Source organism: Prionailurus viverrinus, chromosome E2 (assembly GCF_022837055.1).
Source record: "Prionailurus viverrinus isolate Anna chromosome E2, UM_Priviv_1.0, whole genome shotgun sequence".
NCBI lineage: Eukaryota > Metazoa > Chordata > Mammalia > Carnivora > Felidae > Prionailurus > Prionailurus viverrinus.
This window is the reverse complement of record NC_062575.1, coordinates 3,499,531-3,527,139: the sequence shown is the minus strand read 5'-3', so window position 1 is coordinate 3,527,139 and position 27,609 is coordinate 3,499,531. Positions and strand designations below refer to the sequence as shown.

The window sequence follows — 27,609 nt, the reverse complement described above, 5'->3', positions numbered from 1 at the left end:
CCCCAGCCCCTGTAACCCACTCATCTACTTCCTGCCTCCGTGGATTTGCCCTCTGCACAAGTCATACAAATGAAATCACACAACCTGTGGCCTCTTGTGTCTGGCTTCCTTCACCCAGCGTCCCGTTTCTGAGACTGGTCCACACTGCAGCCGGTGTCAGGACCTCCTCCCGGTTTATGGCTGAATAAGCCGCCTGAGCATGCGTTCCTCGGTTGCTGGACATTTGCATGTGTCTCCACCTTCTGCCTGTTGTAATGTTGCTGCCGACATTTGTGCACAGTGTGTGTGTGTGTGTGTGTGCGCGCGCGCGTGTGTGTGTGTGTACGGACGTATGTTTTCAGTTCCCTCGGGCAGACCCCTGGGAGTAGAATGGCTGGGTCATCCGTTAACCGTGTTTAGCCTCTCCAGGACCTGCCAGAGTGGTTCCCACACGCTGTGTGACATTCCCACCAGCAGGGGGGAGGCTCCACCTTGATACCTCACCCTATGGAGTGTTGTAAGTCAAGGGGACCGGACAGTCTGGCTGCGGGGTAATAATGATAGAACTCGGTAAGTGTCTGTAAGCGGAGCATTTATTTCAAACCGCAGAGACGGGACAGGTCCTCCCAGGGCTCCGGCTCCAGCCCCAGGGCCTCACTTCCAGCGGCCTCCAACGCGGCCCTTCCCTGCCCCCTTCCGGCTGTAGGAGAAGAGAGAGGGGGCGTCAGGCAGGACGGGCTCCTCCAGCGTCTGAGGTGGGCCCTGCCCGCAATTCAGGAAGGCCCTCCCCAACCCCCCCAAAAAATCCGGCTCTCCCTGCCCAGAGGAAGCGGCAGGCAAACGCGGCTTGATGGCATAAGGCCGGCTCCCCCGACCTGAGGGAATTGATGTCCGTGGGTGCGCTCAGGGTGTCCCTGTGGAAGCTGATAAATGTTTAGCAGGACGGGCTGGGGGAAGGGAGGCACGGGTGAGTGAGCGTGGGTAGCACGCAAGATGGGTCAAGGCTGGCGGGAAGGACGCAGACGGTGGAGGCATGGAGAGAGGAACCGAGAGCTGGAGAAAAGGAGGCTAGGGACGCGGAAATAGTCACGGCCGTTACAGCGGTTACAGGCACTCAGGGAGGGCCGCCCTGGGCACCGCAGGTTTTGACCGGCTTCCCCGGCCTCCCCCCACCACGGGCCGGGAGCACCGACCCCTGCCCCTGCGACAGCCCGGTGCGCTCCAGCCATCGTCCACCCTCCCTGGGGGCAAGATGGCCTGCCCCACTTGACAACCCGGAGAAGGACACACAGAGAGAAAGGGACAGATGCCAAGAGGGGGTCGAGGGACTGGAGGGGAGCCACAGGGAAGGAAAGAGGAACCCCAGGGTCGGAGCAGGGGCGTGGGGCTCAGCGGCCCAGGCACACTTACAACTTCTGGGCGTGGCTGATGCGGTTGTACAGCACGTTGATCTGCAAAGGGAGAGAGGGGGATGATGGGGCGGGGGCACGCCCACCCACCACGCCCGCCCACCCCTGCTCGGCGCCAGACACGCACGCACGCCCCTGCCCTGCGCAGGACACGCACGCATGTACGCACGCACGCCCCTGCCCTGCGCAGGACAGGCACCCAGGCATGCATGCACGCCCCTGCCCTACACCAGACCGCCCCTGCCGTGCGCCAGACACGCACGCACGCCCCTGCCCTGCGCGGGACACGCACGCATGCACGCACACACTCCCCTGCCCTGCACCAGACACGCCTACCCGCCACTGCCCTGCGCCAGACACACACACACACACACACACACAGACCCCTGCCCTGCGTGGGACACGCACACACGCATGCCCACCCCTGCCCTGCGCTGCCCTCCGTGGGACACGGGTCTCACCTCATACTTCTGCTGCTTCAGCTTCGCCATAAGGTCAAACTTCTCGGACTCCAGCTGGTGGATCCAGTCCGACAGCTCCTGGGCCTTCTCCCTGGCAGAGGCAGAAGGGCTGTCACGCACCGGGCCAGCCCACAGCCCAGAGAGAACGGTCCAAAGCCACACGGCCAGTCTCCTCTAAGTTGGGCATTATTGGTACCATTTCGTTAAGAGGTGTGGCCAAAATATTCAAAGTGAACGGAAGAAAGGGGTTTTTAAGTCTCTGCCCCGTGTCTCCACATCCAAAAGTCATTTCCGTAGGGGAGAATAATGTCATGGTCAGGAACTCGGGCTCTGGAGTCAGGAAGCCCCGGTTCAAATCCCCTCTCTGCTCTCTTCTGGCAAGAGTGATTCCCTAGGATCCGGTTTCCCTCTCCATAAAATGTACACAAAAATCTGTGGCTGCCTGCTCTATATCTCTTCTCCCTTTCTTCCTTAGACACAACCTTTGGCAACAGGTCCAGTTAAAAAGCTACTCTCCCAGGGGCGCCTGGGTGGCTCGGTCAGTTAACCGTCCGACTTTGGCTCAGGTCATGATCTCGCCGTCCGTGAGTTCGAGCCCCGCGTCGGGCTCTGTGCTGACAGCTCAGAGCCTGGAGCCTGTTTCAGATTCTGTGTCTCCCTCTCTCTGACCCTCCCCCATTCATGCTCTGTCTCTCTCTGTCTCAAAAATAAATAAACGTTAAAAAAAAGAAAATAAATAAAATAAAAAAAAAAAAGCTACTCTCCCAAATCTCCCTGTGCGTGAGGGTGGGGGTGACCAGTGGGGTGAAGGCAGTCATTAGGCTCGGCTTCCGAGCAAGCCTTTTGTGGCTCCTTCCTTGTGACTTCTTCCTGCTGCTTGGATGTGTTGGCTGGAGCTCCAGCAGCCACATTAGACTATGAGGTGATTTTGAGGATGGAAATATGGGGCTAAATGTGGCAGAGCAGAAAAACAGGAGTCTGGGTCTCCAGTGATTTTGTAGAGGTCCCATACCAGCTATGGACTACCCTAGTGTCAGATTGCTTCTCTGTGACAAAATCAGCCTCTGTATTTTAGACTGCTATGGACAGATCTCTTTACTAGAGGCCAAACTTATCCTTTTTTTTTTTTAAGTTTATTTATGACCTTATGAAGATAAAAAGCTTCTGCACAGCAAAGGAAACAACCAACAAAACTAAAAGGCAACCAACGGAATGGGAAAAGATATTCGCAAATGACATATCGGACAAAGGGCTAGTATCCAAAATCTATAAAGAGCTCACCAAACTCCACACCCGAAAAACAAATAACCCAGTGAAGAAATGGGCAGAAAACATGAATAGACACTTCTCTAAAGAAGACATCCGGATGGCCAACAGGCACATGAAAAGATGTTCAGCGTCGCTCCTTATCAGGGAAATACAAATCAAAACCACACTCAGATATCACCTCACGCCAGTCAGAGTGGCCAAAATGAACAAATCAGGAGACTATAGATGCTGGAGAGGATGTGGAGAAACGGGAACCCTCTTGCACTGTTGGTGGGAATGCAAATTGGTGCAGCCACTCTGGAAAGCAGTGTGGAGGTTCCTCAGAAAATTAAAAATAGACCTACCCTATGACCCAGCAATAGCACTGCTAGGAATTTATCCAAGGGATACAGGAGTACTGATGCATAGGGCCACTTGTACCCCAATGTTCATAGCAGCACTCTCAACAATAGCCAAATTATGGAAAGAGCCTAAATGTCCATCAACTGATGAATGGATAAAGAAATTGTGGTTTATATACACAATGGAATATTACGTGGCAATGAGAAAAAATGAAATATGGCCTTTTGTAGCAACGTGGATGGAACTGGAGAGTGTGATGCTAAGTGAAATAAGCCATACAGAGAAAGACAGATACCATATGGTTTCACTCTTATGTGGATCCTGAGAAACTTACCAGGAACCCATGGGGGAGGGGAAGGAAAAAAAAAAAAAAAAAAAAAAAGAGGTTAGAGTGGGAGACAGCCAAAGCATAAGAGACTGTTAAAAACCGAGAACTGAGGGTTGATGGAGGGTGGGAGGGAGGGGAGGGTGGGTGATGGGTATTGAGGAGGGCACCTTTTGGGATGAGCACTGGGTGTTGTATGGAAACCAATTTGTCAATAAATTTCATAAAAAAAAAAAAAAAAAAAGTTTATTTATTTACTTAGAGCGCACACGAGAGAGAGAGAGAGAGAGAGAGAGAGAGAGAGGCAGAAAGAGAGAGAGAGAGAGAGAGAGAGGATCCGAAGCAGACTCTGCACTGTGAGCCCAGAGCCTGAGGTGGGGCTCAAACCCATGAACTGTGAGTTCATGACCTGAGCTGAAATCAAGAATTGAATGCTTCGGGGACTGTGCTGACAGCTCAGAGCCTGGAGCCTGCTTCGGATCATGTGTCTCCCTCCCTGCCCCTCCCCTGCTCGTGCTCTGTCTCTCTCTGTCTCTCTCTGCCCCCCCCCCTGCCACCCAGGCCCTGAGGCCAAGCATATTCTTAACTGACAAAAATCTGCAATAAAGCTAGTGTCACTATTCATTTGATCATTACTAGCCTTCCTGGTTTTCTCTCGCTAGCTACCGCCCTCTGCTCTGGGGCATGTTTTTATCTAAAAAAATTGTATACACCCTCAAGACCTTTATCTGATGAATACAGTTGAGATAACAGGGCCTAAATATTAGCGGACCCCAATGACGAGTGGCTGTGTGCTGGTGGACAGGGGAAGAAGAGGACAAGAGGGAAAAATGAACACCAGCTACGTATTATTTTATGCCCTGTGATAACGTGCTCAGAAGGCAGGGCACATGGTGAGCTGCAGGCTGGAGCCATTCAAACACCTCCCAGAGCTGACCCCGCGAGCCGTGTCCTCACGCTGGTAGTCTGAAATCCGCATGGTGAGAGTAGTTACGTCGCAGAAATGGGCAAATGCTATAATCGGGAGTCTCTGCCCCCGGAGACCCAGGTGTTAACCATCACCCCATTTTATACCACAGCGAGCCCAGGGTTCAAATCCCAGCTCTCAAGCTTGCACGCTGTGCAGCCCTGGAAAGCTCACTTAACCTCTCTGTGCCTCAGGTCCCTCATCTTTAACATGAGGATAATGATAGGATCTACCTCACAGGGTCATGAGCCCTGCAGCCATCCCCTTCACTATCGTCGCCTCACCGACCTTTCCCAGGCGGACCAGGTAGGCTGTGTCCTCCTATCCCCATTTTTACCAGTAAGGAAAGTGAGGCTCAGAGAAATTACCTAACGTGCCTAAGATCACTCAGCAGTGAGCGGTGGAGCGGGCACTGAGCGCTGAGCACTGACGTCAGAGGCTGAGTTGCAGACCCCATCACTGTACAGCCCCCGGGGTGGTGGGGGTTCCTGGCTGTATGAGCCACGTCCCAGGCCAGAGTACATCAGCACAAATGACGCCCCCGGAGGAAAAGTCCTCCGCAGCCTTCCCTCTGACGGCTTATCATGAGATGTGGGCTGTCCGTGAATGGGAGGTGAAGGGGGAGGTACAGTCTGGTGGGGCAGAGACGTGGCTGGAAAGTTCTCACCGGCACGTCTAGCTTCGATTCAGAGAAAAGACGGGGCCTTCCTAAGTTTCCACAGGACATCAATGAGTCAACATAATCTCCTAAATTTGGGGCAGTTATTTTGTCTGGCCTTATTACCTCCCAGGCTCCACAGGTCACGGTACCCACAAAAAGTGGGTCCTATACCAGTGACATGTTTCACAGGGAAGACAGCCAGGGGCCCAGAGAGGGGGAGACACTTGCCCGAAAGTCACACAGCACGAGGGCTCAGACCCGGGCTTCTGCCCTCCCAGAGCTGGTCCCCTTATCTCCCTGTCTTACAACAAGCCCGTCCCACGCTGAGGCCCCCAGGACACCTACCGGAGTTGGTCTTCTCCCATGTGGTCGATGTTCAGAGGCTTTTTACGCTCAGACAGGATGCGTAGTTTCATCTCCCGGCCTGTCTGGCGCTTACCACGCTTTTGCTCTGCCTGAGGTACAGAAGGGGAGGTACTCAACTGTGGGACACATCAGAACACAGGGGGCTGAGCTCCTCGCCACCTGTCCCTACACCCAGGAATCCGAGCCCCTGGCCCCTCTTCCCTCAGACCCAGGAGTCCCGGCCCCTAGCCCCTCCTCCCTCAGACCCAGAAGTCCAGACTTCCACCCCCCTCCTCCCTCATACCCAGGAGCCCAGGCCCCCAGCTCCTCCTCTTTCAGACCCAGGACCCAGACCCCCAGCCCTTCCTCCCTCAGACCAGGCCTCAGGCCCCCAGCCCCTCCTCCCTCAGACCCAGGAGTCCAGGCCCACAGCCCCCACATCCCTGAGACCCAAAAATCTGGGCCCCCAGCCCCTCCTCCCTCAGACCCAGAAGTCCAGACCCCAGCCCCCTCCTCCCTCAGACGCAGGAGTCCAGACCCCCCAGACCCTCCTCCCTCAGACCCCTCAGCTCTTCCTCCCTCAGACCAGGAGTCCAGACCCCCCAGACCCTCCTCCCTCAGACCCAGAAGTCCAGACCTCCATCCCCCTCCTCCCTCAGACCCAGGAGTCCAGGCCCCCAGCCCCTCCTCCCTCCTCCCTCACACCCAGGAGCCTAGGCCCCCAGCCCCTCCTCTTTCAGACCCAGGACCCAGACCCCCAGCCCCTCCTCCCTCAGACCAAGCCTCAGGTCCCCAGCCCCTCCTCCCTCAGACCCAGGAGTCCAGGCCCACAGCCCCCACATCCCTCGGACCCAAAAATCTGGGCCCCCAGCCTCTTCCTCCCTCAGACCTCCCCTATCAGGAACCAGAAGTCTAGGCCCCCAGCCTCTCCTCCCTGGGAACGTAGACCTTAGGTCCCAGGGGACTGAACTCACCTTGACCAGGTAACCCCCAAAATGGGCTCCCATGTTGGATAGAACCTTCTTCTTTTTGGCATCATCCTCAGCCCGCTTCTTGGCCTCTTCTTCCTCCTTCCGCATTTTCTCCTCCTAAGGGAAGAAAGGGGTTAACCCCAAGGCCACCCTCTGGGGGGAGGGGTCTGAGATTCCAGTGGGGGAGGGGGGGGCTCAGGTGTGAGCTGATGGAAGCAGCAATCAACCAGACCCAAGGCACGGGACAAAGTCAAGGTCAGGAAAGGCAAAAATGCAGGCATTCTGCTCCTGGCCCTTCCAGGCCCGGCTCTGTGACCACCTGGGCTCTGTGACCACCTGCGGCTCTGTGACCACCTGTGAGTCCCTTTCCTCTCTGGTCCTTAATATCCCTCAAGCAAGAATTAAAATGCAAGGGATGTGCCTGCTTGTTTTCTACATTCCTGAAGCCTGAAGGCCGATGGTGAGCGTTGCTGTGTGGCCTCAGTGCAGATACTCACCCTCTCTGGGCCTTCATCTCCCTTATTCTCAGGAGACAAGAATGTCTCAGAGGATGAAGGAGGGTAACTGGTGATGGGGCGGGGGGCTTGGGGCACTAGAAGGGGCTGAATGGCCTCGAGCCTGAGGAAGGGGTTCTAACGGCATCCCCACGTTTCAGAAAGTCTGCACCGCATGCCCCAGAAACGGTGGCTTTCAGACTAACCCCTCTGCCCCCTGGAAGTGCTGGTGAGGTGGGCACGATGGGTTTTTGCAGGCCCCACCTGAATCAGTTTCCTCCTGCTGCTGTAATTGGCAAACTGAGGGGCTTAAACCAGCAAAAGCTTATCACCTTACAGCTCCGCGGGTCAGAAGTCTGAAATGGGTCTTACGGGCTAAAACCAAGGAGTGAAGAGGGCCGGTTCCTTCTGGGGGCTCCCAGGGAGAATCTACTCCCTTGCCCTTGCTTCTAGGCACCGCATGCAACCCTTGGCTCCTGGCCCCTTCCTCCCTCTGCAAAGCTAGCAGAACAGTATCTTCAAGTATCTCTGACTCTGACCCTACGGTCTCCCTGTTGTAAGGACCTTTGTGATAACACGAGGCCGATCTGGATAATCCAGAATCATCTCCCACCTCAACGTCCTTAACTCGATCGCACCTGCAAAGTCCCTTTTGCCATGCCAGGTACCATATTCACAGACTCTGGGAATTGGGACATGAACATCTTTGGGAGACCAGTATCTTGCCGACCATGTCAGTCTACTACCAATCTTTGAAAGTGGTTCAGGCGGACCACTCCTTGATTCCAAGTCAGGTCGTGCCTCCAAGGCCCTACACCAACGGGAATATTCTAACCAGGGGCCTACAACTAGCCAGCAATTTGCTCCAAGATGGACAGGTGACCAGTCTGAACGCACCCCAGGATCATGCAGAAGACAGACAAAAGAGTTTGAGCCCAAGTAGCTGGTGGTCATTTGTCACCCCTGCCTGAGAACGGGATGTCCAGTAGGGTGACCAACAACTCCGTTCGCCTCGGTCTGATGGGATACAGGATTTTCAGGGCGCCGACCAGGAAAGTCCCAGGCAAACCCAGGATGAGCTCACCACCCGCAATGTCCATAGAAAGGTGAGCCCGGGGGATGGGAAGAGAAGAGCTGGGAGAGTTTGCTTAAGTTCCTTGATCCAGCCATACCTGAAGCAAGTCACACTCTACACTTGTCTAGTTATGTGAGCCAATAAAATTATCTTTCTGCTGAACCCAGTTTGGGCTGGGGTTTCTGCCCCTTCCAACCGACAGATCCTTGAATAACACAGCACAAGGGCTCTCTCAGGACCGCAGACAATATCATGACTGGGAAATGGAGCAACCAGCTGAGGAAGTACATTTGGTCTCCCAGGGGAGGGGAGACACCCACCGCCAGCTTAGCCTGACGCTCGCGCTCCTTCTCGGTTCTGAAGCGCTGTTGTTCAGCTCTCTCTGCCCGGCGCCGCTCCTGGAGGAGAGCGAAAAATGAGGGGGTGTAGGAACCCCCAGCCCTCCCCACCCCTTGCAAAGGAGGTCAAGAGCAGAGATGAGCTAGTTTGCGTGCGACCACCGACTTAGGCAAGCGCCCAAAGATTTGGCCTCGGGCCTGCCCTGGACCCCAAGGAAGGCCCCGGGGGAGGGAGGGGTTCGCCGCACCCCAGTCGCCCCACTCACAATGCGCTCTTTCAGCGCTATGAGCTCCTCTTCCTCCTTCTTCCGCTGCTCAAAATGCACGTCAATGAGCGTCTGCAGCTCCAGCAGATCCTTCTCCATGCGCTTCCGGTGGATGTCCTACGGCACGGAGGGTGCGGGCCCCCGTCATTCCCGGGCAGGGCGGGGGAGGAGGCACCCGCCTGCGGGCACCTCTGCGCGACGTCGGGGGCGGGGCCCCCTGCCGGCCGGGACGGGCTTGGACAGTCTAGAGAACCCGGGGCGCCTTCGCGATGTTTCCAGCAGGTGGCACTAGCGGCCCACTCGGTTCATTAGGCGCCCTCCCAAAGGGAGCGGGACGCTGCGCCTCTTCCTAATTTGCACAAAAGCGCCCCGGGGACCGGATGTCCAGGTACTTACATCGAAGTCCACACGTTCCCCTTCTGGGATCTTCGGGGGAATCAGCGGAGGGACCACAGGCCTGTCGGGCGGAAAGGGGGGAAAACTGGAGCTCCCGGGCTGCGCCGACCAGCAGGTGGCAGCCACGCGCGGTTCGGAGCACCAGGCAGGTGGCTGGCTCGTCCGAAGCCAGATTCTGTGGGCTTGCCAGTGAAATTTCCAAAACTTGCCTCCAGCAAACGCATGTAAAATAGTTCACTAATAATGTTTCCTACCGATTACATGTTCAAATGATGAAATTTCAGATATAATGGGTTGAATTTTAAAAATGCTGTTAAGATGAATTTTACCCGTTTTGTGTTACTTTTTAAAACGTGGCTTGTAGGGGCGCCTGGGTGGCGCAGTCGGTTAAGCGTCCGACTTCAGCCAGGTCACGATCTCGCGGTCCATGAGTTCGAGCCCCGCATCGGGCTCTGGGCTGATGGCTCGGAGCCTGGAGCCTGTTTCCGATTCTGTGTCTCCCTCTCTCTCTGCCCCTCCCCCGTTCATGCTCTGTCTCTCTGTCCCAAAAATAAATAAACGTTGAAAAAAAAATTAAAAAAAAAAAACGTGGCTTGTAAAAAATATATAGTTACAGACGCGGCTTGCGTTGTATTCGTACAGGGCGGTGCATTGGCGGTGGAGCATGGTCAGCCCTCCATCCGGCCTTAATCGGAATTCTCTCTTCTGTTTTTTTTTTTTATGTTTTTATTTATTTTTGAGACAGAGAGAGCATGAGCAGGGGAGGGGCAGAGAGGGAGGGGGACACAGAATCCGAAGCAGCTCCAGGCTCCGAGCTGTCAGCACAGAGCCCCACGCGGGGCTCGAACTCACGGAGTGTTCTATCATGACCTGAGCTGAAGTCGGACGCTTAACCGACTGAGCCACCCAGTCGCCCCTCTCCTCTGGTTTTTAAGACAGCACGTTCACCTGATTTCTTCCTGCTCCTCTGAAGGGAGCTCTTCTGAGAGCTTTGCCCTTTTATTCATCCATGGGACACTCTCATGACCCGTGTCCCTCACTCCCGGGGCTTTGATTATCATTAATTATGGGGGATTCACCGACTCCGTCTCCAGCCTGGACTCGCTTCTAAGTCCCAGACTCAGGTTAACAGGAGCCTCCTGAACATTTCCCGCTTTCTCACATGTCACGCCCTCGCTGAACTCATCGACTTCCCCAAGACCGAGTGGGGTTCCCAGCCCAGACCCCAGACCGTGGTCCTTTCCTCCTCCCTCCCTTCGCCCCAATGGCAAGTCCTGACCCCTTTGCCTGGCAATCTCCCCAGTCTGTTCCCTCCTTTCCACCCCTTGCCCCCTGCCCCAGCTCAGGCCTCAGTCCCTCTCACCAGAACCTTCCTGCCAGCCTCTTCCTGGCCTCCCAGTCTCCAGCTGTCCACCTTCGGTTCCTCGTCTTTCATGACTTTAGAGGGGCATTTCTAACACCCAGATCTCATCCTTAAGACAAAGTCCAAGCAACTCAGCATTCAAAGCCCTTCTCCATCCGGCCCCAGTCAGCTCCTCCAGCAACTTCTCTCCTCCCTCACAGACACATTTCACGGTTCCCTGGCTAAGCCACGTGCCTTTGTACCCCTGGGCCTTTCATATGCTGTTCCCTCTGCCTGCAATGCCCTTCCCCTGAGGCCTTCCCTCCTCCTGAAGCACACCTATGATCTCTTGCTCCCCCTTACTCTCTCACTCAGGTCTGTCTCCTCTACTCAAAACCCTTCCAGGACTCCCCAGGGCCCCCGGCCTTCAGGGCCCCGCCCCTTCTTGCCCTCCACACTCCAGCCACAATGGAATTGGTGTCACTGCCCAAACCAACCCAGGGAACTCTGCTTCTAAGTTATTTCTTATGCTTGCGTTGCTGCCTCCTTGCGTCTCCAAGCTTGGGCCCCGATGTCACTTCCTCCAGGACCCTCTGCCCCCATGAGCTTTCCTGGCCTCCACAGAGCTGCCTAGTTTGGAACCTCATCATCAGAATGAGCTGTGTCTGCGTCGGTTCCCTGAAAGCCTGGCCTAGATCCAGCCGCCACACCCTGCAGGCTTTCTCACCTACAATACCCCTCCGGCCTCCTTCAGCTAGTGAACTCTTCATCCCTCAGGACTGAGGCATCACCTCCCCCTGGGAAGCCTTCCCTGACTGCCTAGGGCAAACATAGGGCCCTCTTCTGTGCTACCATCACTGTAACGGGGTCTGTTGCCCCAACAGAGCAGACAGGGTCTGACTTGCCCAACACCACGGGAAGGTCTCTGGAACGTGTGCTGAAAGAAGGAAGCCCTGTCCTTTCCCGCTTCAATTGCCCCAGCTCCTTTCCTGCTTCCCCCACCCCCACCCCCACCCCATCTCTGGTGGGGCACACATTAAGGAGGATAAGATTGGGACGCCCCCCACCTCCACCCTCCTAGGATCTCACCTCGGTTTGGGCCGCTCCTCTTCTAACGGGGAGACACAAAGAGATAATTAACAAGAGTTCATAGGGGCGGGCCTGACACGCCCAGAGAGGGAACGCCCCCCCTCCAAGCTAGGGCCCCCAGGAGCAGCTCTAGGGGAGAGGCATGAGTGGGGGGCAAGAGGGGGGAAGGAAATCAGGGTGGCCGTAAAGGAGGAAGAGGGTCACACGCATCAGATATACATTCAGAACTGGTGTGGGGATCCCCCCCCGACAGGGGTCCAAACCCCCAGACCTTCCTCCTATCACCTGCCCAGAGCTCAGCTCCCCCCCCCCGCACCCCCCTCCCCCGCATTAAGACCTAGCACTGCAGGGTGTCCCCAGCCCCTCCCCCTTGGGGACACAGGAATCCCGGGCTCCCAGTAATAGCCCCTTCTGCAACTCGGGCCCCAACCTTTGAATGTATATGGAGGAAAAAAATAACAGACAGGGTCGGGGGCGAAGATGGGCGGGAGGGGGAGGGTGCCTGTCCGCAAACATCCAACCCTTCTACAAGTATTCCTCCAGGTTGGGGAAGAAGGCTTGGGTGTCGGTCCCTTTAAGAAGGAAGGGAAAGGGTTAAAGCCTCAGCGAGGCCATTTCCCTTCGTGGACACCAGAGGGCGCGCGAGCTCTCCGGGGCTTAAAGGACCGGGCCTGGGCGGGTTACAGGGGGCGCAGGGGTTCCTCGCGGGGGTCAGGGCCCGAGGAAATCGGTCTCGGCAAGCGAAGCAGCCGCGGTTACCTCGCTCTGCCACCGGCTCCGGCTCCTCGGCGGCTGGGAGGAGGCAGGGGGGAGGGGGAGAGGGGAGAAGCGAGGATGGGGGAGCGAGGGGGAGCGGCCACGCCGGGGAGTGGGGGGCAGAGAGGAAAGAGAGGGGAGAGGCTGTTAAAGGACCTGAAGCCGGGGCGGTCGGGAGCCCCGTCCCCGCCGGCCTCTGCCCTGCCCAGCGCCCCCTCCCCACCCGGCCCCGCGGGGCAGCCCTCGAGGCTGCAGCCCCGCGGAGTCCAGGCCTCACCTTCCTCCTCCTCCTCCGCAGCCTCCTCTGCAGGTAGGGGTGGGGACAGAGAAAGCAGGGTTAGGAGCCCTCGGGGCCCGCGCAAGGCGCCGGAACCCCGGAGGGTGGGCGTGGGGGCGGTGGGTGACCCCGCCTGTCCTCTCGCCTCCCCGCCTCCCGCCTGCGTGTCCCCAGGCCACCAAGGCCGGCCCACTCCCCACTCACCTTCGGGCTGCTCCCTGAGGGCAGGGATGGGAGGAAAGAGCGAGAGGGACGGTTAGACGTCTTGCAGGTGGGAGAATGTTCCCACATCTCCACGCCCCCAGCCCTCCCGCCTGCCACTCACTCCTCATATTCCTGCTCCTCGGTGTCAGACATCCTGTGTGACCTGAGGACCAGAAAACGCGGCAGTGAGCTGGGGTCCCGATGGAGGAGGGGCTGAGGACCTGGACTCCTGGTCTGAGGGAGGAGGGTCTGGAGTTCAGGACTCCCGGGTCTGAGGGAGGAGGGGGCTGGGGGCTGGACTTTCGGTTCTGAGGGAGGAGGTCCTGGGAAGTCAGGACTCCTAGTTCTGAGGAAGGAGGGGCTGGGGTTCAGGACTCCCGGGTCTGAGGGAGGAGAGGCTAGGGTCAGGACTCCTGGGTCTGAGGGAGGAGGGGCTGGGGGCCTGGGGCCTGGTCTGAGGGAGGAGGTCCTGGGGGTCAGGACTCCTGGGTCTGAGGGAGGAGGGGCTGGGGGCCTGGGGCCTGGTCTGAGGGAGGAGGTCCTGGGGGTCAGGACTCCTAGGTCGGAGGGAGGAGGGAGGAGGAGGACTTCCAGGTCTGAGGGAAGAGATCCTGGGGGTCAGGACTCCTAGGTCTGAGGGAAGAGGGGCTGGGGGGCAGTACTCCTGAGTGGGGGCCTGGACTCCTGGGTCTGAAGGAGGTGGGGCTGGGGGCCTGGACTCTTGGGTCTGAGGGAGGAGGGGACTGGGGGCCTGGGTCTGAGGGAGGAGGGGCTGGGTGTAGCTGGGCTCTTAGGTCTGACGGAAGAGGGGCAGGGGGGCGGCAGGGGGCCAGGACTCCTGGGTCTGAGGAAGGAGGGGCCGGGGGCCCTGACTGGGAAAGGGCTTTGGGCGGTGTGGTCAGGCACAGCCCCAAAGCCACCACTCCTGCCCCTCCACCACCACAGCTGTCCTCTTTTGTCTTATGACATGTCCATGGGAACCCGATCTGAGCTGGGATTAGGGAGAAGGTATTTGGGAAGGGACTGTGGCCTGAAGACAATAGCTGTCCCACCTCCAAAGGCTATTTCGGGGGGATGTCGTAGATGGTGAAATAGAGGACATTTCCTAAGAAGGGATTCAAGGGGGGAGGCTCCTGGGAGACTTAGTCACACCCGCTCCCTCCCACCCCTCCCCCTCCCCTCTGGCTGGTTACCTTCCCACCTTTCCCCACTGCCCACAGCCTAGGAGGAGGCAGGATGGGACAAGAGCAGCCCCGTCCACAGACCTCATCCTGACCCCTACAGGGACACCACCCCAACTTTGAGGTCCTCCAGGCTCCACAGTACCCAGGTTAAGAGCATCCCTAAATCCCGATACCCGCAGATCCTGAGACCCCAATTTACGACGTCCCTGGTTTCTGGGGACACGCAAGTCCTCATGTCTCCAGATTCCGAGACCCCAATACTTGAGACCCCAGACTGTGGGCTCAGACTTCCTCAGATCCTGACGCCTGAGGTCTTAACACCTAAGTTCTGAAGCCTCAGCATCCTGAGACCCCCAATTCCTGAATCCCCAGAGTCTGAGGCCCCCAGTCCTGACATTCAGATTGTCTAATATCCAAGCCCAGATACCCCCCAATTTCTGAGGTTCCCTCAGACTCAAACCTCCCAGGTCTGAAGGTGTGCTCCTCTGGGACGCCCCAATCTCGGCACCCCCAGACTCTGTAATTCCCAAATCCTAATACTCCATCCTAGGTCCCCATAAGGGCTGAGCTTCCCAAATTCTCAAGCCTTTATTTGGTGCCCCCTCCACCTCCGTGGCTCCTCTCCACACCCCTCCCATTTCCCTCCCGTCCCCTCCTCCAAGTACAAAGTCCCTGGAGACAGCAGGACCGTTACCTAAGGCTGGGTCTGCAGGAGCGGAGAACGGCGGGGCAGAGCCTGGCTGACTGAGCTGCAGCACCCCTGGGTTTATAGCTGAGGCTCAGCCCCGCCTCCCAGGGGACAGGGAGGGGGAGGAATTCCTTTCTCCAACCGGGAGTCCCAGCTCTGGGGCGGCCCTGCCCCCACTCGGGCTCCACATTTAGGATCCTGGCTCCTCCCGGCTGCTTGGGGACCCCTCCACCCCATCGGCACCGCCCTGATCCCAGGCTGGGTCAGGTGACCCCGACCTCTGGGCTCCCCACCTCCCGTACAGCACGCTGCACTCTCTGCTTTGGAGTCCCTGGGCCCAGCACACAGTAGGTCCTTGGAGAATAGTTATTGACCAAAGGGGGACCGTGGGGCGCTTTCTCCCTTGTGGTTTCTGTCTCTGGGCCTCCACCTCTCTGACACTGTCTGCCTCTCCTTTGTCCCTGTGACTCTCCGCCCGTGGGTCTGTCTTTCCCTCTGTCTCTGTCCATCTCTCTGTCTCCCCCTCCCCACCCCCACCCCTTTGTCCGCCACCAGGATTCCACCCCGGTGACAACAGGCGCTAAAGCGGGGAAGCAGGTGTGGGTGGGGGGAGGGGAGAGGGTGTGGTGTCAGGCCCGCACCACCTCACACTCCCCCACCTCCATCTGACACTGATCTGTTTTGGTGTTCCTCCCCCCCCTCCTTTCCCTGCCAAGCCGTGACCTTGAACTCTAGGGGAGCCAGCCCCAAGGGCGGGATTCCTCACTCTTCCTGCCTCCCGGTGTCTCTGTCTCTCACTGTCTGCCGTCTGTTTCTATTTCTGTGACTTTCTCAGAGGGGGGGGGGGGGGAGGGTCTCTTTGGGTCTGTTCCAGGCTCTCCCTGGAGCTCTCTGCGTCTCTGTGGTTTTCACTCTGCACGTCTCCCCATGCATTTTTGTCTCCGCATTTCTGCGGGTGTCTCGGCCAATCTGCATCTCTCGGTATCTGTCTGTTGGTGTCTGTCTGTGACCCCGTTTCTCTGTCTGGCTCTGGATCCGTGTCTGTGTCTTTCTAGCTCTTCCCGGGGGGGGTCTGTGTCTCTGCCCTTCCCCCTACTTGGGACCCTCTTTTTGTCTCTTTCCACGGCCTCTGTGTTTCGTTGTGGGCATCTGCCTCTCCATTTCCCCTTTCTTTGCAGATCTTTCTAGGAATGGCTGTCTCGTCTCCCTCTCTTTGGGTCTCTGGCTCTCTCTGGGCCTGTGACTCAGTCTCTCTGTGTCTCTGTGCGTGTCTCTCTCTGGGCCTTGGTCGGGGCATCTCCGTGCACCCCCATTCTCACTCCCAGAGGAGCTGTGAATGCCCGCATGGCCCCTGGCCCTGCTCCTGCTGTGTGGTGTGGCTTCTCCGTCTCCCTCACACCAAAGCCCCCGCCCCGGTAGCAGACGTGCAGCCACTCTTAGCTCAGAGAGAAGCTTTATTCCTCAGGGACGCCTTCTGCCTTCAGGGCCAGGGCGGCGGGGCAGCCGGCTCAGCCCTCAAACTTTTTCTTGCGGCCCTCCATGCCACTCAGCGCGTCGATGTTTTTCCGCCAGTCTCCCACCTCCCGGTTTTCCTGGAGGAGTGGGTTCAGAGGTGAGGGGCTCTTAAGTATCCTCCGCCCACCCTCCAGCCTCTCCTTGGGATGTCCAGCCCGGGATCTGGTTCTGGAACACTCCTTGTCCCCTCAGGCAGTCCCTTCAAACCCACCCCCCCCACCCCATCCTGTCTCCTTCAGGCACTTCTGGCCTCCTTGCTTGCTTGTTACTTCCTATTATACCCTGTGGCTTCCCTTCTTGTCTCCCACGTGCTCTATTCTTCTATTCCTCTTTAGTGGGGACTTCCTGTTGTAGACCTCAGGCGCATTTTGACTCCTTGCTACTTCGTTTCTCCAGAGTGCCTGTTGAGGCTCCCTGGCCAGATTCTTCTCCCCATAACCCAAGTACCATCTGTCCTGAGCTTAGGCCCCAGGAGTGCTCCCCCCACACCCTCTCCTCTGAGCACCCCCTTTCCTGGCCCTAGCCGCACTCACCTTCTCTGTGTCCTCCTTCTTCACCTGCTTGAGGTGGGCCCGCAGGTCTAAGGACTCCTTAGCCCTAGTGCCCAGCAGTGCCTGCATCATGGCATCTGCAGAGATCCTCACCCTCCGCAGGGTGGGCCGCTTAAACTTGCCCCGAAGGTCAAAGATCTTCTGGGTCAGATCTGCGATCTGGGGGCAGCCATAAGGGGAGTGGAGACTTGCCCTCCTCTGGTTCCCCCCCCTCCCCCAGCCCCACTCTTGCACCCTACACCTCCCTCCTATCTCCCTCCAGGCCTCATCCAGGCTCCCCCTCGCTCAGCTCCCACCGCCTTCAGGAAAACATCCAAGCTCCTCATCCAGGAACTGTCAGCCCTCCCGGATCTGCCCAGACTCATCTCTGAAAAACACTGACACTTCCTGGCCCAGCTGCACGCATCCCACAAAATTCCCTGTGCCATGCGTGAGCTTGCTCGTCAACCCTCCGCGCTCCGGCGACACATTTCCGAGAACACATCTTCTGTTTTCCCACCTCCTGGCTGCTGCATGCTGTTCCCTCTGCCTGGAACAGCCTTCCCTAACCGCTTTATACTCATTCTTCTGCTCCTGTCTGCCAGGCCCACAGAGCTGACCCGGGTCTCTCGGTGTCTGCCACCACAAGCAGCTGCAAGAGATCAGGCTGAGACCACAGCCCCAGCCACCACACCCTACCCTGGAAGGAAGGAGACTGCCCAATGCCTCCCACCTCTGTGATGTTCTTGGTGACTTTTGCCTCCACGTCGTATCTCTCTTCATCCACTTTGTCCACGCGGGCGTGGAGTTGTCGGCACAAGTCCTGGTCAAGGAATGTGGTGTATGTGGTGGTGCTGGTGGGGGCGGGGTGTGTGTGTCCCGATTCCTGCATCTGAGGGAGGAGGGGCTGGGGGCCTGGACATCTGATCCTGCAGGAGTAGTTTGAAGCCTGACTCTGGAGCGGTTGGAACAAAGGGTGCTAGGAGCCAGGGGTCCTGAGAATCTGACGGAATCGGGGCTGGAGAAATCAACCTCTGGCTTTTGGGACTTGTAGGCAGCTGCGGGCCGTATTTCTGAACTCCTGAGGGGAAGGATTGGGAGACTGGACCCCAAGGTCCGGAGCAGAAGTGGGGGAGAGTGACTAGACCTGTGAGTCGTCCCAAGGATGCAGGACGGGACACTAGGAACCTCGGATCCCGGGCCGGGCCGGAGTCCCCGAGGAGTACCTGCAGCTCCGCGAAGCCCAGCCCGGCCAACTCCAGAGGCTGGCACCGCGTGCTCAGAGCGCGCCCCTTCTCTCCGCGCCGCTCCTCCGCCTCCCGCTCAAGCTCCTGCTTCGCGATCTGCAGCATCAGGGTCTGCGGAGGGGAGGCCGGGGACCGCAGCCCGTCCGGGGCAGCGCATGAGGGCCGTGCGGTACCGGGAAAGCAGCGCCGGCCAAGTCGGCCTTCCAGTCCCCAGCTAAAACGGTCTTCTGGAGACACGCCCCTCCGGGGCCTGTCCATCATTCCAAGGCCCCGCCCCCTCGTGGGGCTACCCACCACACGGCCACGCCCACCCATACAAGCACGACTCTCCAACCCTGCTCGCCCCCCGCGAGGACACCGAGGCTCCCTCTCCAGGCCTATCCTCACCTTCAGCTGCAGTTTCCTCGAGGCGGAAATCTTGGACTTTTTCTGCCGGGGTGAGACGGAGCAAGGAGCAATCAAGGCGGGGAGGCGAAGACGGGCCTCACGGCCGCTCCCTCAAGCCCCGCCCAGATTCGGCCCGCCTCCAACGCCTGCCCTGAATCTACCGGAGGCCACGCCCCTTAGTCCCCTCCACCAATCCGGACTTCTGACTGATTAGGCACCGCCCCTTACGCCCTAAGCAATCGCAGTTCCCATGGGCAACGGAACTCCGCCCATACGCAGCTTTCACCAATCCGAGCCAGGCCCTCGGCAAAGCTCCGCCCCCGAGGTGCCACATCCGCCTTGGCTCCGCCCACCACCGGAGCCCCGCCCCTCCTTCCCCAGGTTCAGACAGCCTCCGCGGACTCTGAGCCCAGACTCGTGGAGCTCGGCGCTCACCTTGGCGTGCGGCTCCGTGGCGTACGCACGGTAGTTAGCGGAGGACCGGCGTCGGACCGGGGCCGGCGCGGGAGGCGGGCAGCCCGCCTGCGGTTGGGGGAACGGAGCCGCGTCACCGCCGGATTCCCCAGCCCCCCTGCACAAGGTCTCCTGGGGCTGCAGCCTCCCGCCCCAGGTCCCGCCCTGCTGCTCCCTCCCTTGCCGGGCGCCTCCCGCCCGCGTCTGCTCTCACCGCATCGTCGCTGCTGGAGGAAGAGAGACCGGGAGCGAGGGGTTAACATGGGCCTGTGTCCTGTCCTGCCAGCCCAACAGCTCCCCCGTCCTCGGGTCCTAGGAGGTCTGATTCCCAAACTTCCGTCGTACAGACACCCGGGAGTCCTGTCTCCACCTCCCCTCTCAGGCTGTGTGCCCAGCCTCGCAGGTCTGGACCCCGGGAGATCGCCCCACCTCTCGCCGCCTCGGACCTTGGGATTCCGGGTTACCAGGCTGCACTCACTTGTCCGCCATGCTGAGACTCAGGCCAGGGCTTGCAAGAGGCAGAGAAGGGGCAAGAGGCGCTTGGAGGGTCAGTAAGGAGGCGTCCGGGGTGACCTTGAAGGCCCCCGGGACTTTGGTCTCCTCCGGCCTGCCCAAGCTTCCCGGAGGACACTGAGATAAAGGGCGAGAACTGAGACTAAATATACTGCTGCCGCCTCCTCCCCCTGCCCAGGATGCGAGATAACTGGGGCGCGTGAGGGGTGGGGTGGGCCATGCTCCAGCTGGATCACCCTTCCACCTTGGCCTGGGAATCCAGACCCCTCCTCCTTCCGACCTAGGAGTCCAGGCCCCCAGTCCCCTCCTCCCTCACACCCAGGAGTCCAGGCCCCCATCCCCTCCTCCCTCAGACCCAGGAGTCCAGGCCCCCAGTCCCCTCCTCCCTCACACCCAGGAGTCCAGGCCCCCATCCCCTCCTCCCTCAGACCCAGGAGTCCAGGCCCCCATCCCCTCCTCCCTCAGACCCAGGAGTCCAGGCCCCCAGCCCCTTCCTTCCTCAGACCCAGGAGTCTGGGCTCCACCTCCACGCTAAAGTGCAGTCTCCATGAGAACTATGGTCAGTTTCACTGCCCCAAACCTCTTAGCCACTCAATAAATTTTGATTTATTTCAGGATCCAGGTGTGGCCCAGACTCTCGCAGGCAACAGCACAGAGAAACCCACTTCTAGTTTACTTGGAACAAGGTCTCCTCTCTTGACCACCCTAGGCCCTCCCCTTCCCCAGCCCTGGAGACAAGACTGAGGACAGGAAAGCTACACGGGCACACGGAGAAGAGGACCCCGCTCTCTTTACTTGGACCACGTGGGTGCTGACTAGCCCTGGAGAGCAGACCACCCCAAACCCCAGTTAAAACAGGACCTCTGGCGACAAGGGGACCACACAGAGGGCCTGAGCCTCAGGGCCAGATCGCCAGGCTGTGTGTAGAGGCTCAGGAATGAAATGGAGAACTCTGAGAGAACCATCTAGAATTCTAAGAACAGACTATAGCATCCCAGGAATGTAATCTGAAATTCTAGCAACACCTCTGAAGCTGATTGAGAATGTTGAGAGTGTAACTGAGTATCCTACAGGCGGGCTCTACTTCCGGGACCTGACTAGAGGTCAGAGATGGGGGGCTGGGTATCTGGCAGTCGGGGCAGACTCTCTGGTTTTGGGGTCTGACTCCCTGTGGGCGGAGCCTGAACCTCTGAGAGTGAAGCCCGAGACTCTGAGGGTAGTTTGAGGCGCTCAGAGGGTGGGGTCTTGCCTTCCGAAGGCTGGGTCAGGCCCTCCGGGGGCGGGTTCCTTGCCTCAAGGGGCGGGACCAGGGCGTCAGGGGGCGGAGTCGCGGATTGTACAGAGGGCGGGACCAGGGCGCCAGGGGGCGGAGTCGTGGATTGCACAGCGGCGTGGCTGCGGAGGCAAGCAGAGTCCCCGGACTTGTAGAAGCGTGCGAAGGTCTCAGAGGGCCTGTCCTGGTTCTGCGGGGTGAATCCAGCCGCCTGAGCTAGCTCCCCGACCCGGGCGGAAAACCCCTGCAGCTGCTCTTGCCGCAGGTCTACCAGGTACCTGCAACCAGGAAGTGGTGTGTTAGGGGTCCTGGCTGACGGCCGTCAGCCTGGACGTTCCCTGCCCTGTCCTCTGCCGGCTCACCGGGCTAATTCCACGATCAGGTGTCCTCCGGGAGCCACGCAAGCCCCGAGGTCGGGGCTGAGAAGATGCACCATCCTGGGCAGAGAAAAGGGGAGGACTGAGGCTCAGACTTGCAGGTCCCGAGGGAAGAGTGGGGCTGGGGGATCCGCCCACTGATTGAGGACGGTCTGGGGGCCAAGATTCCTGGGCCTAAGGGAGGAGATGTTGGGGGAGAGAAGTCCGGGAACCTCCCTCTTACCCACAGGCCACGTAGAGAAGCTGGAACCGTCCCTCGTAGCAGCTCTTGTGGTGAAGGGTTTGGGCAGAGCCGAGAGGCAGGAAGTGAACGGTGAATTCCGGGGAAGGGGCAGCTGGGGAAGACTCGCAGAGTTAGACAACAGACAAAGCTTGGAGATAACACTGCTTGTCTTGAAGCCCTTCCTCACAAGTGGGTTCCTGGAAAATTCTGGGAAAGTCAGCCCGGCAGCTAGAGAGACCCATCTTACAGACTAGGCAACTGAGACTCAAAAGAGGGCAAGAGTGGGTGGCCCTTCCTGGTGCCACAGGACATCCAGGAAGAACCAGGTTGGGGGATGGTTACAAGGAGGCAGACCGGAATTGAGGTGTGGGGGAGGGGGGGCGGGGTCTCTCCAAAAGTGAGCTGGGACACAGCACCTTGTTAGAATGTTCTCGTCTCTTAGTCTTCTGCAGGTAGGATTAGAATTCTATCAGAATGGGCAAACCATAAGAGACTCTTAAATGCAGAGAACAAACTGAGGGTTGATGGGGGGAGGGGGAGAGGGGAAAGTGGGTGATGGGCATTGAGGAGGGCACTTGTTGGGATGAGCACTGGGTATTGTATGGAAGTCAAATCGACAATAAATTATATTTAAAGAAAGTAATTCTATCTGAATGACAATAATGGTGTTAGGATTTAGGAAAGGGAGAAGAAATACAAAGAGAAAAATCGACAACCACAGGTACAAGAGACCATTTGTCCAGGCATTGGAGGCCGTATCAGTACACACTCTGGGCTCGAAATCCCTGGAACCCGAAGCCCAGGATGGGGGTCCGGGTCCCACTCCTCCCCGGAGGATGATGTGAAACTCGCATTTCAAGAGGGTGAGCTGACTGGCACGCTTACCGCGCTCCGGGCTTCCAGGGCCCTCGCCGTGCACCTGCTCAGGGGTTCCGTGGTTGGCTGTCGGGCGCCCCCAGCCGGCCACCTCTCGGAACAGCTCCGTCACGTTGTGCTGGGTGATCTCACTCGCGGTCTGGGGAGAGAAGGGGCGCGGCCAGGGTGACCAGGCAGGGCCTAGAGTACAGCACCCCTCCCCCAACGCCCAGCGCAAGCATGCGGTGACGGATGGGATGCGGGTTAGTTTGGATTTCCAGACTGGGCTGAGAAAGTATGGGGGAGGAGGGGGGCCTCGAAAACCCTCTCCCAGAACCCAGCACCTCCAGGCGCCCACCTTGACTGGCTGTCCGTTGCTGGTCCGCAGGAGGCTCTCATCGTCCGCTTCGATGCCAAAGGCCACGAATGGTCCCGTGGCAATGTCTCCCCAGTACCCGCGCGCTGCGACACGCTCCCCGTGCTTGAGAAAGCAAGGAGCAAAGAGGCAGGTAGGGTCAACGTCCAAGACCCCGGTTCCTATGTCCCCGAAAAGAAGGATCGGCCAGGGCAGGGAGGTAGACACTCACATGGCTCAGGAGGCGGCCGGACGCAAGGGTCCGGTTGGGCACGTGGTAGGCGCTGGAGTCTCTGAGTTCAAAGGCGACGCCTGTGTCCCTCCAACGCCGGAACTCACGAGTGTGGATGACTCGGGCCTGGGTAGGGAGACGAATGAACAGAAGCCTAAATAAATCTGGCATATGGCTCCCCAGCGTCCTCCCTCGGACCCAGGAGTCCAGGCCCCCAGACCCTCCTCCCTCAGAGACCAGACTGCCAGTTCCTCCTCCCTCGGACCCAGGAGTCCGGCCCTTCAGCCCCTCCTCCCTCAGACCCAGGAATCAGGCCCCCAGCCCTTCCTCCCCCGGACCCGGGAATCAGCCCCTTCTCCCTCAGACCCAGAAGTCCAGGCCCCCAGCCCCTCCTCCCAGGCCCCTGACCCCGCGGTCGTGCAGCTTCATGTGCAAATCCCAGTCGCTGACACCGCGCCGGGCGTCGTAACGGGAGCCCAGGTAGTGACGCAGCCTGGAGTCCCAGAGGCGGCTCATGGGGAAGACCTCAGGACCCTTCTCCCCGCCGGCCCAGAAGCGGAACACAGCCTCCAGCGCGTCGCGCTCGCGGAACTGCACGGCCAGCACGCGTGGGGAGAGAGCGACGGAGAGGCGGCTGCAGCGAGAGCGCTTCCTCCCGCTTTACCCTCCCTGCCATCCCGGGGCGTGGGAACGAGTCTCCCATTTCTCAGACGAAGAAACCGAAGTTCTGAGAGTACCCCCCTAGCGCACATCCCACAGTGGGCGCCGGGGAGCTGGGGTTCGACCTCCATTTACGAAAACCCCTTTGGATCGCCCAAGTGCATTGTTCCCGTGGCCGTCCGGATCCTGGGCGGTGACGCCACCTTGAGGGCGCTCAGGCTGAGCCAGGGCAGCTGCTCCGCCAGGCGGTGGGGCTCCGGGACCAGGCGCGCCAGGCGGTCGGCCTGCGCGCGCACGAAGGCGGCCACCTGGGGGCGCAGCAACGCGTTCCCCCACACCTCCAGGAAGGTCTCGCTCCTCTCTGGGGAAAGGTGGGGCTGGATTAGCGGGGACAGCAGAGGAGTGAACCCAGAAATGAGACCCCTGTGGGTGACGCATACCTTCTGTAGGGCAATCTCATTATTTTATAGTCACACATGCTGCCTAAGGGACACTGGCAGACCCCCCCGCCCCCCCACCCGCCATCCATCCCTCAAACGGGAAGAATTACTTAGACCTAATCTGGGCCTCCTAGTCTTCCCCGCCCTCCAGGTGAGCCCAGTCCTGAATTTCATGTTTAAATTTTCCTCCCCTTAAAGAAGAAAAGGTTATAGAGAGAGATGGAAATGGAGATTTATGCATGTTAAAATACCATAGCGTCAAATTGTTCCATTTTAGTAGGAATCTTTTTCTTTTAAGGTTTTTATTTGTTTATTTTTGAGAGAGCGAGAGTGGGAGGGGCAGAGGAAGAGAGAATCTTAAGCAGGATTCACAGCCGGCACAGAGCCCGACACAGGGTTCCATCTCACAACCAGGAGGTCCTGACCTGAGCCAAAATCAAGAGTCAGAGGCTTAACCGACTCAGCCACCCAGGCGCCCCTAGTGAGGAATCTTATAAGAGAACTGTATGCCTTTAGTTGGACACACATACACATCCGTATCAATGCATCTGTATCAATATATGAATTGTTTAAGAATCTTATAATAGAAAACTATATACCTTAAGTTAGATTAGATTAGTTCTAGTTTCAGAACCTTCTACAAGGTGCATTGTGAAATGTGTGCACTGTATTCTGAAGGCTCTGGGCTGTTAGCGACAAGTACCATCCATAAGTATGACAACAAAGTCTATATGACAAACCAGGAGATATACATTTTTTTTTTAATCCTCACAAGAATTCTATGCGGAAAGAATTTCTAGGATCCTCATTGCATCAGTGTAGAAACTGAGGCCCAGAGAGGGGCAGAGACTAGCCCCAGGCCACTCAGGAAATAGAGCTGGGATTTTTTTTTTAATAATTTTTTTCTATGTTTATTTTTTAGAGGGAGAGGCAGAGTGTGAGCAGGGGAGGGGCAGAGAGAGAGGGAGACATGGAATCCAAAGCAGGCTCCAGGCTCTGAGGTGTCAGCACAGAGCCAGATGCGGGGCTTGAACCCATGGACTGTGAGATCATGATCTGAGCCGAACTTGGACACTTAACCGACTGAGCCACCCAGGTGCCCCTGGAGCTGGGATTTGAACAGACTGTCTCAGTCCAGACTTTGCTCTAGGCACTAAGCCGAAGTCGAAGTCGTTGTTACTGAGAAATTATCCTTTCTGCCTCCCCACCCAAATCCTCCTCCCCCCTTCAATCTCACTTCCAAGGCTGCCTCCTCCAGGCAGACTCTCTGGGATTCATGTCTCTAACTGAGAAGACTCAGGCCCATGGGAGGCTCTGGCTGAGCTCAGCCAAACCTTCCCCACATCTGGGAGACTCACTACCTCTTAAGAAGTCCTTTGATCTTTTTTGGACTTCTCCTGTGGTAGGAGGGTTTCAATGGTTATCCTGTGTCATGCACCATACAGAGAGTTTAGGCGGATTTTCTCCCGGAATGCTTTCAATGGCTCTAGGAGGTGGTATATTTAGCCCCATTGTACAGGTGGGTAAAGCTGAGGCTCTGAGACTATCAAAGAATGAGTGAGTAATGGAACAGGCAACTGTGACCCAGAGGTGTAATTGCACCATTGAAATGCCAGAATCCCTGCGGGGTGGGGAAGAGCCGCTGGGGGCCAGAATGTCTGGGTCCTTGTAACTGACCTTGCAGCCCCATCTTCTCAGGTTCCTCCAAGGCTAGGCTGAAGATCAGCATGTGTCGGGCTACAGCTTCCAGATTATTCTCAAGCACATAGAACTGGAAAGACAGGGTGAAATGATTCCCTGCCTCCTAGGATACCCAGGAGTGGGAGCCGCCATCCTCGTCCCTCCACAGGACCCAGACATCCTGTACACTGGCTTCCTTCAAACACAGGAGTCTGGGCACTCACCTTCATTCTCCTCTCGCCACCCACCCCACAATCCCGGCTCACATGTAACCTCCTGCGAGGCCAGAGAGCTGCCCGGGCCAGAGTCCGAAGCAGGTGCCGCCCATCCACGGATCCCACCAGCAGTACATCTAGCTCGGGGGTCGTGTGCTCTGTATCCTCCCGCAAATCTGGGTCCACAGGAGGACCTAGTAAGATGACACAGGCTCGGGTTGGAGACCTGGAGAGCCTCCCCCTGCAGCCGCCCCAGAACGATGGACTACAACTCCCAGCAGGACTCGCACGCCTGGCCTAGGTTCCCGAGGGAGCTGTGCCTCTAAGCATTCTGGGAATCGTAGTCCTCAAAGGCCGTTTGGGACGCCCAGTGAAGGGCGGCGCCGCCGTTGGAGCCTCAGAGAACGTTTGCGCGCCGCCTGCCGGGCTGGGAAGGCAGCCGCCGGGTCAGATGTGGTCCGGGGTGGGGGGGGGGTGGGGGGGGGGGGGCTCACTCTCAGCCTGCAGGTCCAGCGCTGGGGACAAGCCCCACCAGGACACGGAGCCGAAGCCTGTGCCAGAGCCTGCCGGTGTGGTCATCGCCCTGCAGGACAGACATCCTGGGAGTCCCCAAACATCGTCTCTGCCTCACCCACCCATTCCCCTGTCACCGCCCCTCATTTCTCGTCCCTCTCCTCCATGTGACATCCCCTCACCTCTATCCTTTCAAAGACTCCGGGTCGCCCCCTCCCTCCCTGCTCGGTGCTGCGCTGCTGCAGTTCTGCACCCACTACACACAACTACCTCTCGCCCCCTTCCTTTTCGACCAATCACCCAATGAGAGTACGCGGGTTGGCACCGGCGCGATCAACTGACCAATGAGAGTGAGCGGGACCGGCCCGCTGCGAACTTTTGGCCAATGGGAGCGCTTGCAGGAGCGGGAGGCGTATGGACGCGGTTGTCATGACGACGGCGCTGGAGGAGAAGGGGCGGGGCCAAGACAGGCGGGGGCGGGGCAGGAGAGGCGGGGGCGGGGCCAGGAGAGGCGGGGGCGGGGCCTGGGGCGATCCACATATCTGGGATGGGGGAGGCCTAGGCACATTCAAATTGACACAGAACAGGAATAGAATCTTGATTAATTCGAATTAAAGTGAGGCGGCCTAGGGGCGTCTGGGTGGTTCAGTCGGTTAAGCGTCCGACTTCAGCTCAGGTCATGATCTCATGGTCTGTGAGTTCAAGCCCCGCATTGGGCTCTGTGCTGACAGCTCAGATCCTGGAGCCTGTTTCGGATTCTGTGTCTCCCTCTCTCTCTGACCCTCCCCCACTCATGCTCTGTCTCTCTCTGTCTCAAAAATAAATAAATGTTAAAAAAAAATTTTTTTTTTAAATAAAAAAAATAATATAGTGAGGCGGCCTAGACCTCTGTGTCCCCTGTCCCTTTCTCCTCGTGGTTCTACCATCCAGGGCTTCTCAACAGGCGGGAAACAGCAAAGTGCTTGGTCTAGCTAGTGCTGGCCCCTGGTTGTTCAAGTTTCAGGATATGTGTTACATACAGTCATTACTAATTACTAAAATTAAATTCCAATTAAATGCATTACATTACGGGGCGCCTGGGTGGCTCAGTTGGTTAAGCGGCCGACTTCGGCTCAGGTCATGATCTCACAGTCTGTGAGTTCAAGCCCCGCGTTGGGCTCTGTGCTGACAGCTCAGAGCCTGGAGCCCGTTTCAGATTCTGTGTCTCCCTCTCTCTCTGCCCCTCCCCTGTTCATGCTCTGTCTCTCTCTGTCTCAAAAATAAATAAACGTTAAAAAAAAATTTTTTTTAAATGCATTACATT

General features: G+C 58.1%; 3 protein-coding genes across 10 annotated transcripts; all 3 read right to left on the bottom strand.

Annotated features, from left to right (window-relative positions):
• Nucleotides 1-554: 554 nt before the first annotated feature.
• On the bottom strand, nt 555-16,148 carry TNNT1 (troponin T1, slow skeletal type). Of its 2 annotated transcripts, XM_047836364.1 has the most exons (14): nt 14,845-16,148; nt 13,088-13,129; nt 12,967-12,980; nt 12,763-12,789; nt 12,489-12,521; nt 11,730-11,751; nt 9,299-9,359; nt 8,903-9,019; nt 8,619-8,696; nt 6,733-6,846; nt 5,759-5,868; nt 1,850-1,940; nt 1,390-1,430; nt 555-679 (listed from the first exon to the last, which is right to left on the bottom strand). In XM_047836364.1, the coding sequence occupies exons 2-14, from the start codon at nt 13,117-13,119 to the stop codon at nt 634-636; spliced, it is 786 nt and encodes a 261-aa protein (XP_047692320.1). In that variant the 5' UTR covers nt 13,120-13,129; nt 14,845-16,148; the 3' UTR covers nt 555-633. The 2 variants fall into 2 exon arrangements, with proteins under 2 accessions (XP_047692320.1, XP_047692321.1); XM_047836365.1 differs by lacking the exon at nt 12,489-12,521.
• A 126-nt stretch (nt 16,149-16,274) lies between these two features.
• TNNI3 (troponin I3, cardiac type) lies at nt 16,275-19,619 on the bottom strand. 3 transcript variants are annotated; one of them, XM_047836367.1, is made up of 8 exons: nt 19,449-19,619; nt 19,185-19,197; nt 18,953-19,039; nt 18,518-18,559; nt 18,110-18,241; nt 17,617-17,706; nt 16,887-17,063; nt 16,275-16,430 (listed from the first exon to the last, which is right to left on the bottom strand). In XM_047836367.1, the coding sequence occupies exons 1-8, from the start codon at nt 19,457-19,459 to the stop codon at nt 16,347-16,349; spliced, it is 636 nt and encodes a 211-aa protein (XP_047692323.1). In that variant the 5' UTR covers nt 19,460-19,619; the 3' UTR covers nt 16,275-16,346. The 3 variants fall into 3 exon arrangements, with proteins under 3 accessions (XP_047692323.1, XP_047692324.1, XP_047692322.1); XM_047836368.1 differs by having other exon boundaries at nt 19,185-19,194; XM_047836366.1 differs by lacking the exons at nt 18,518-18,559; nt 18,953-19,039; nt 19,185-19,197; nt 19,449-19,619 and having other exon boundaries at nt 18,110-18,500.
• A 371-nt stretch (nt 19,620-19,990) lies between these two features.
• DNAAF3 (dynein axonemal assembly factor 3) lies at nt 19,991-26,576 on the bottom strand. 5 transcript variants are annotated; one of them, XM_047836358.1, is made up of 12 exons: nt 26,489-26,573; nt 26,288-26,376; nt 25,803-25,987; nt 25,576-25,669; nt 23,662-23,819; nt 23,207-23,389; nt 22,799-22,924; nt 22,570-22,692; nt 22,242-22,371; nt 21,357-21,468; nt 21,119-21,193; nt 19,991-21,034 (listed from the first exon to the last, which is right to left on the bottom strand). In XM_047836358.1, the coding sequence occupies exons 2-12, from the start codon at nt 26,370-26,372 to the stop codon at nt 20,581-20,583; spliced, it is 1,725 nt and encodes a 574-aa protein (XP_047692314.1). In that variant the 5' UTR covers nt 26,373-26,376; nt 26,489-26,573; the 3' UTR covers nt 19,991-20,580. The 5 variants fall into 5 exon arrangements, with proteins under 5 accessions (XP_047692314.1, XP_047692317.1, XP_047692315.1 ...); XM_047836359.1 differs by having other exon boundaries at nt 19,992-21,034; nt 25,845-25,987; XM_047836361.1 differs by lacking the exon at nt 23,207-23,389.
• Nucleotides 26,577-27,609: the final 1,033 nt, after the last annotated feature.

Coding starts and splice junctions, on each gene's coding strand:
- TNNI3 (XM_047836366.1), bottom strand. CDS start 18,445: ATGGGTGGGCGTGGCCGTGTGGTGGGTAGCCCCACGAGGGGGCGGGGC. Junction 17,064..17,616: donor TCACCAAGAACATCACAGAG/GTGGGAGGCATT, acceptor GGCTGCCCCCAG/ATCGCAGATCTGACCCAGAA. Junction 16,431..16,886: donor AGAAGGAGGACACAGAGAAG/GTGAGTGCGGCT, acceptor CCACTCCTCCAG/GAAAACCGGGAGGTGGGAGA.
- DNAAF3 (XM_047836358.1), bottom strand. CDS start 26,372: ATGACCACACCGGCAGGCTCTGGCACAGGCTTCGGCTCCGTGTCCTGG. Junction 22,693..22,798: donor CCGGCCGCCTCCTGAGCCAT/GTGAGTGTCTAC, acceptor TGCTTTCTCAAG/CACGGGGAGCGTGTCGCAGC. Junction 21,035..21,118: donor CTGATCGTGGAATTAGCCCG/GTGAGCCGGCAG, acceptor TCCTGGTTGCAG/GTACCTGGTAGACCTGCGGC.
- TNNT1 (XM_047836364.1), bottom strand. CDS start 13,119: ATGTCTGACACCGAGGAGCAGGAATATGAGGA. Junction 9,360..11,729: donor GAGGAGCGGCCCAAACCGAG/GTGAGATCCTAG, acceptor TCCGCCCGACAG/GCCTGTGGTCCCTCCGCTGA. Junction 9,020..9,298: donor GGGAACGTGTGGACTTCGAT/GTAAGTACCTGG, acceptor TCCGTGCCGTAG/GACATCCACCGGAAGCGCAT.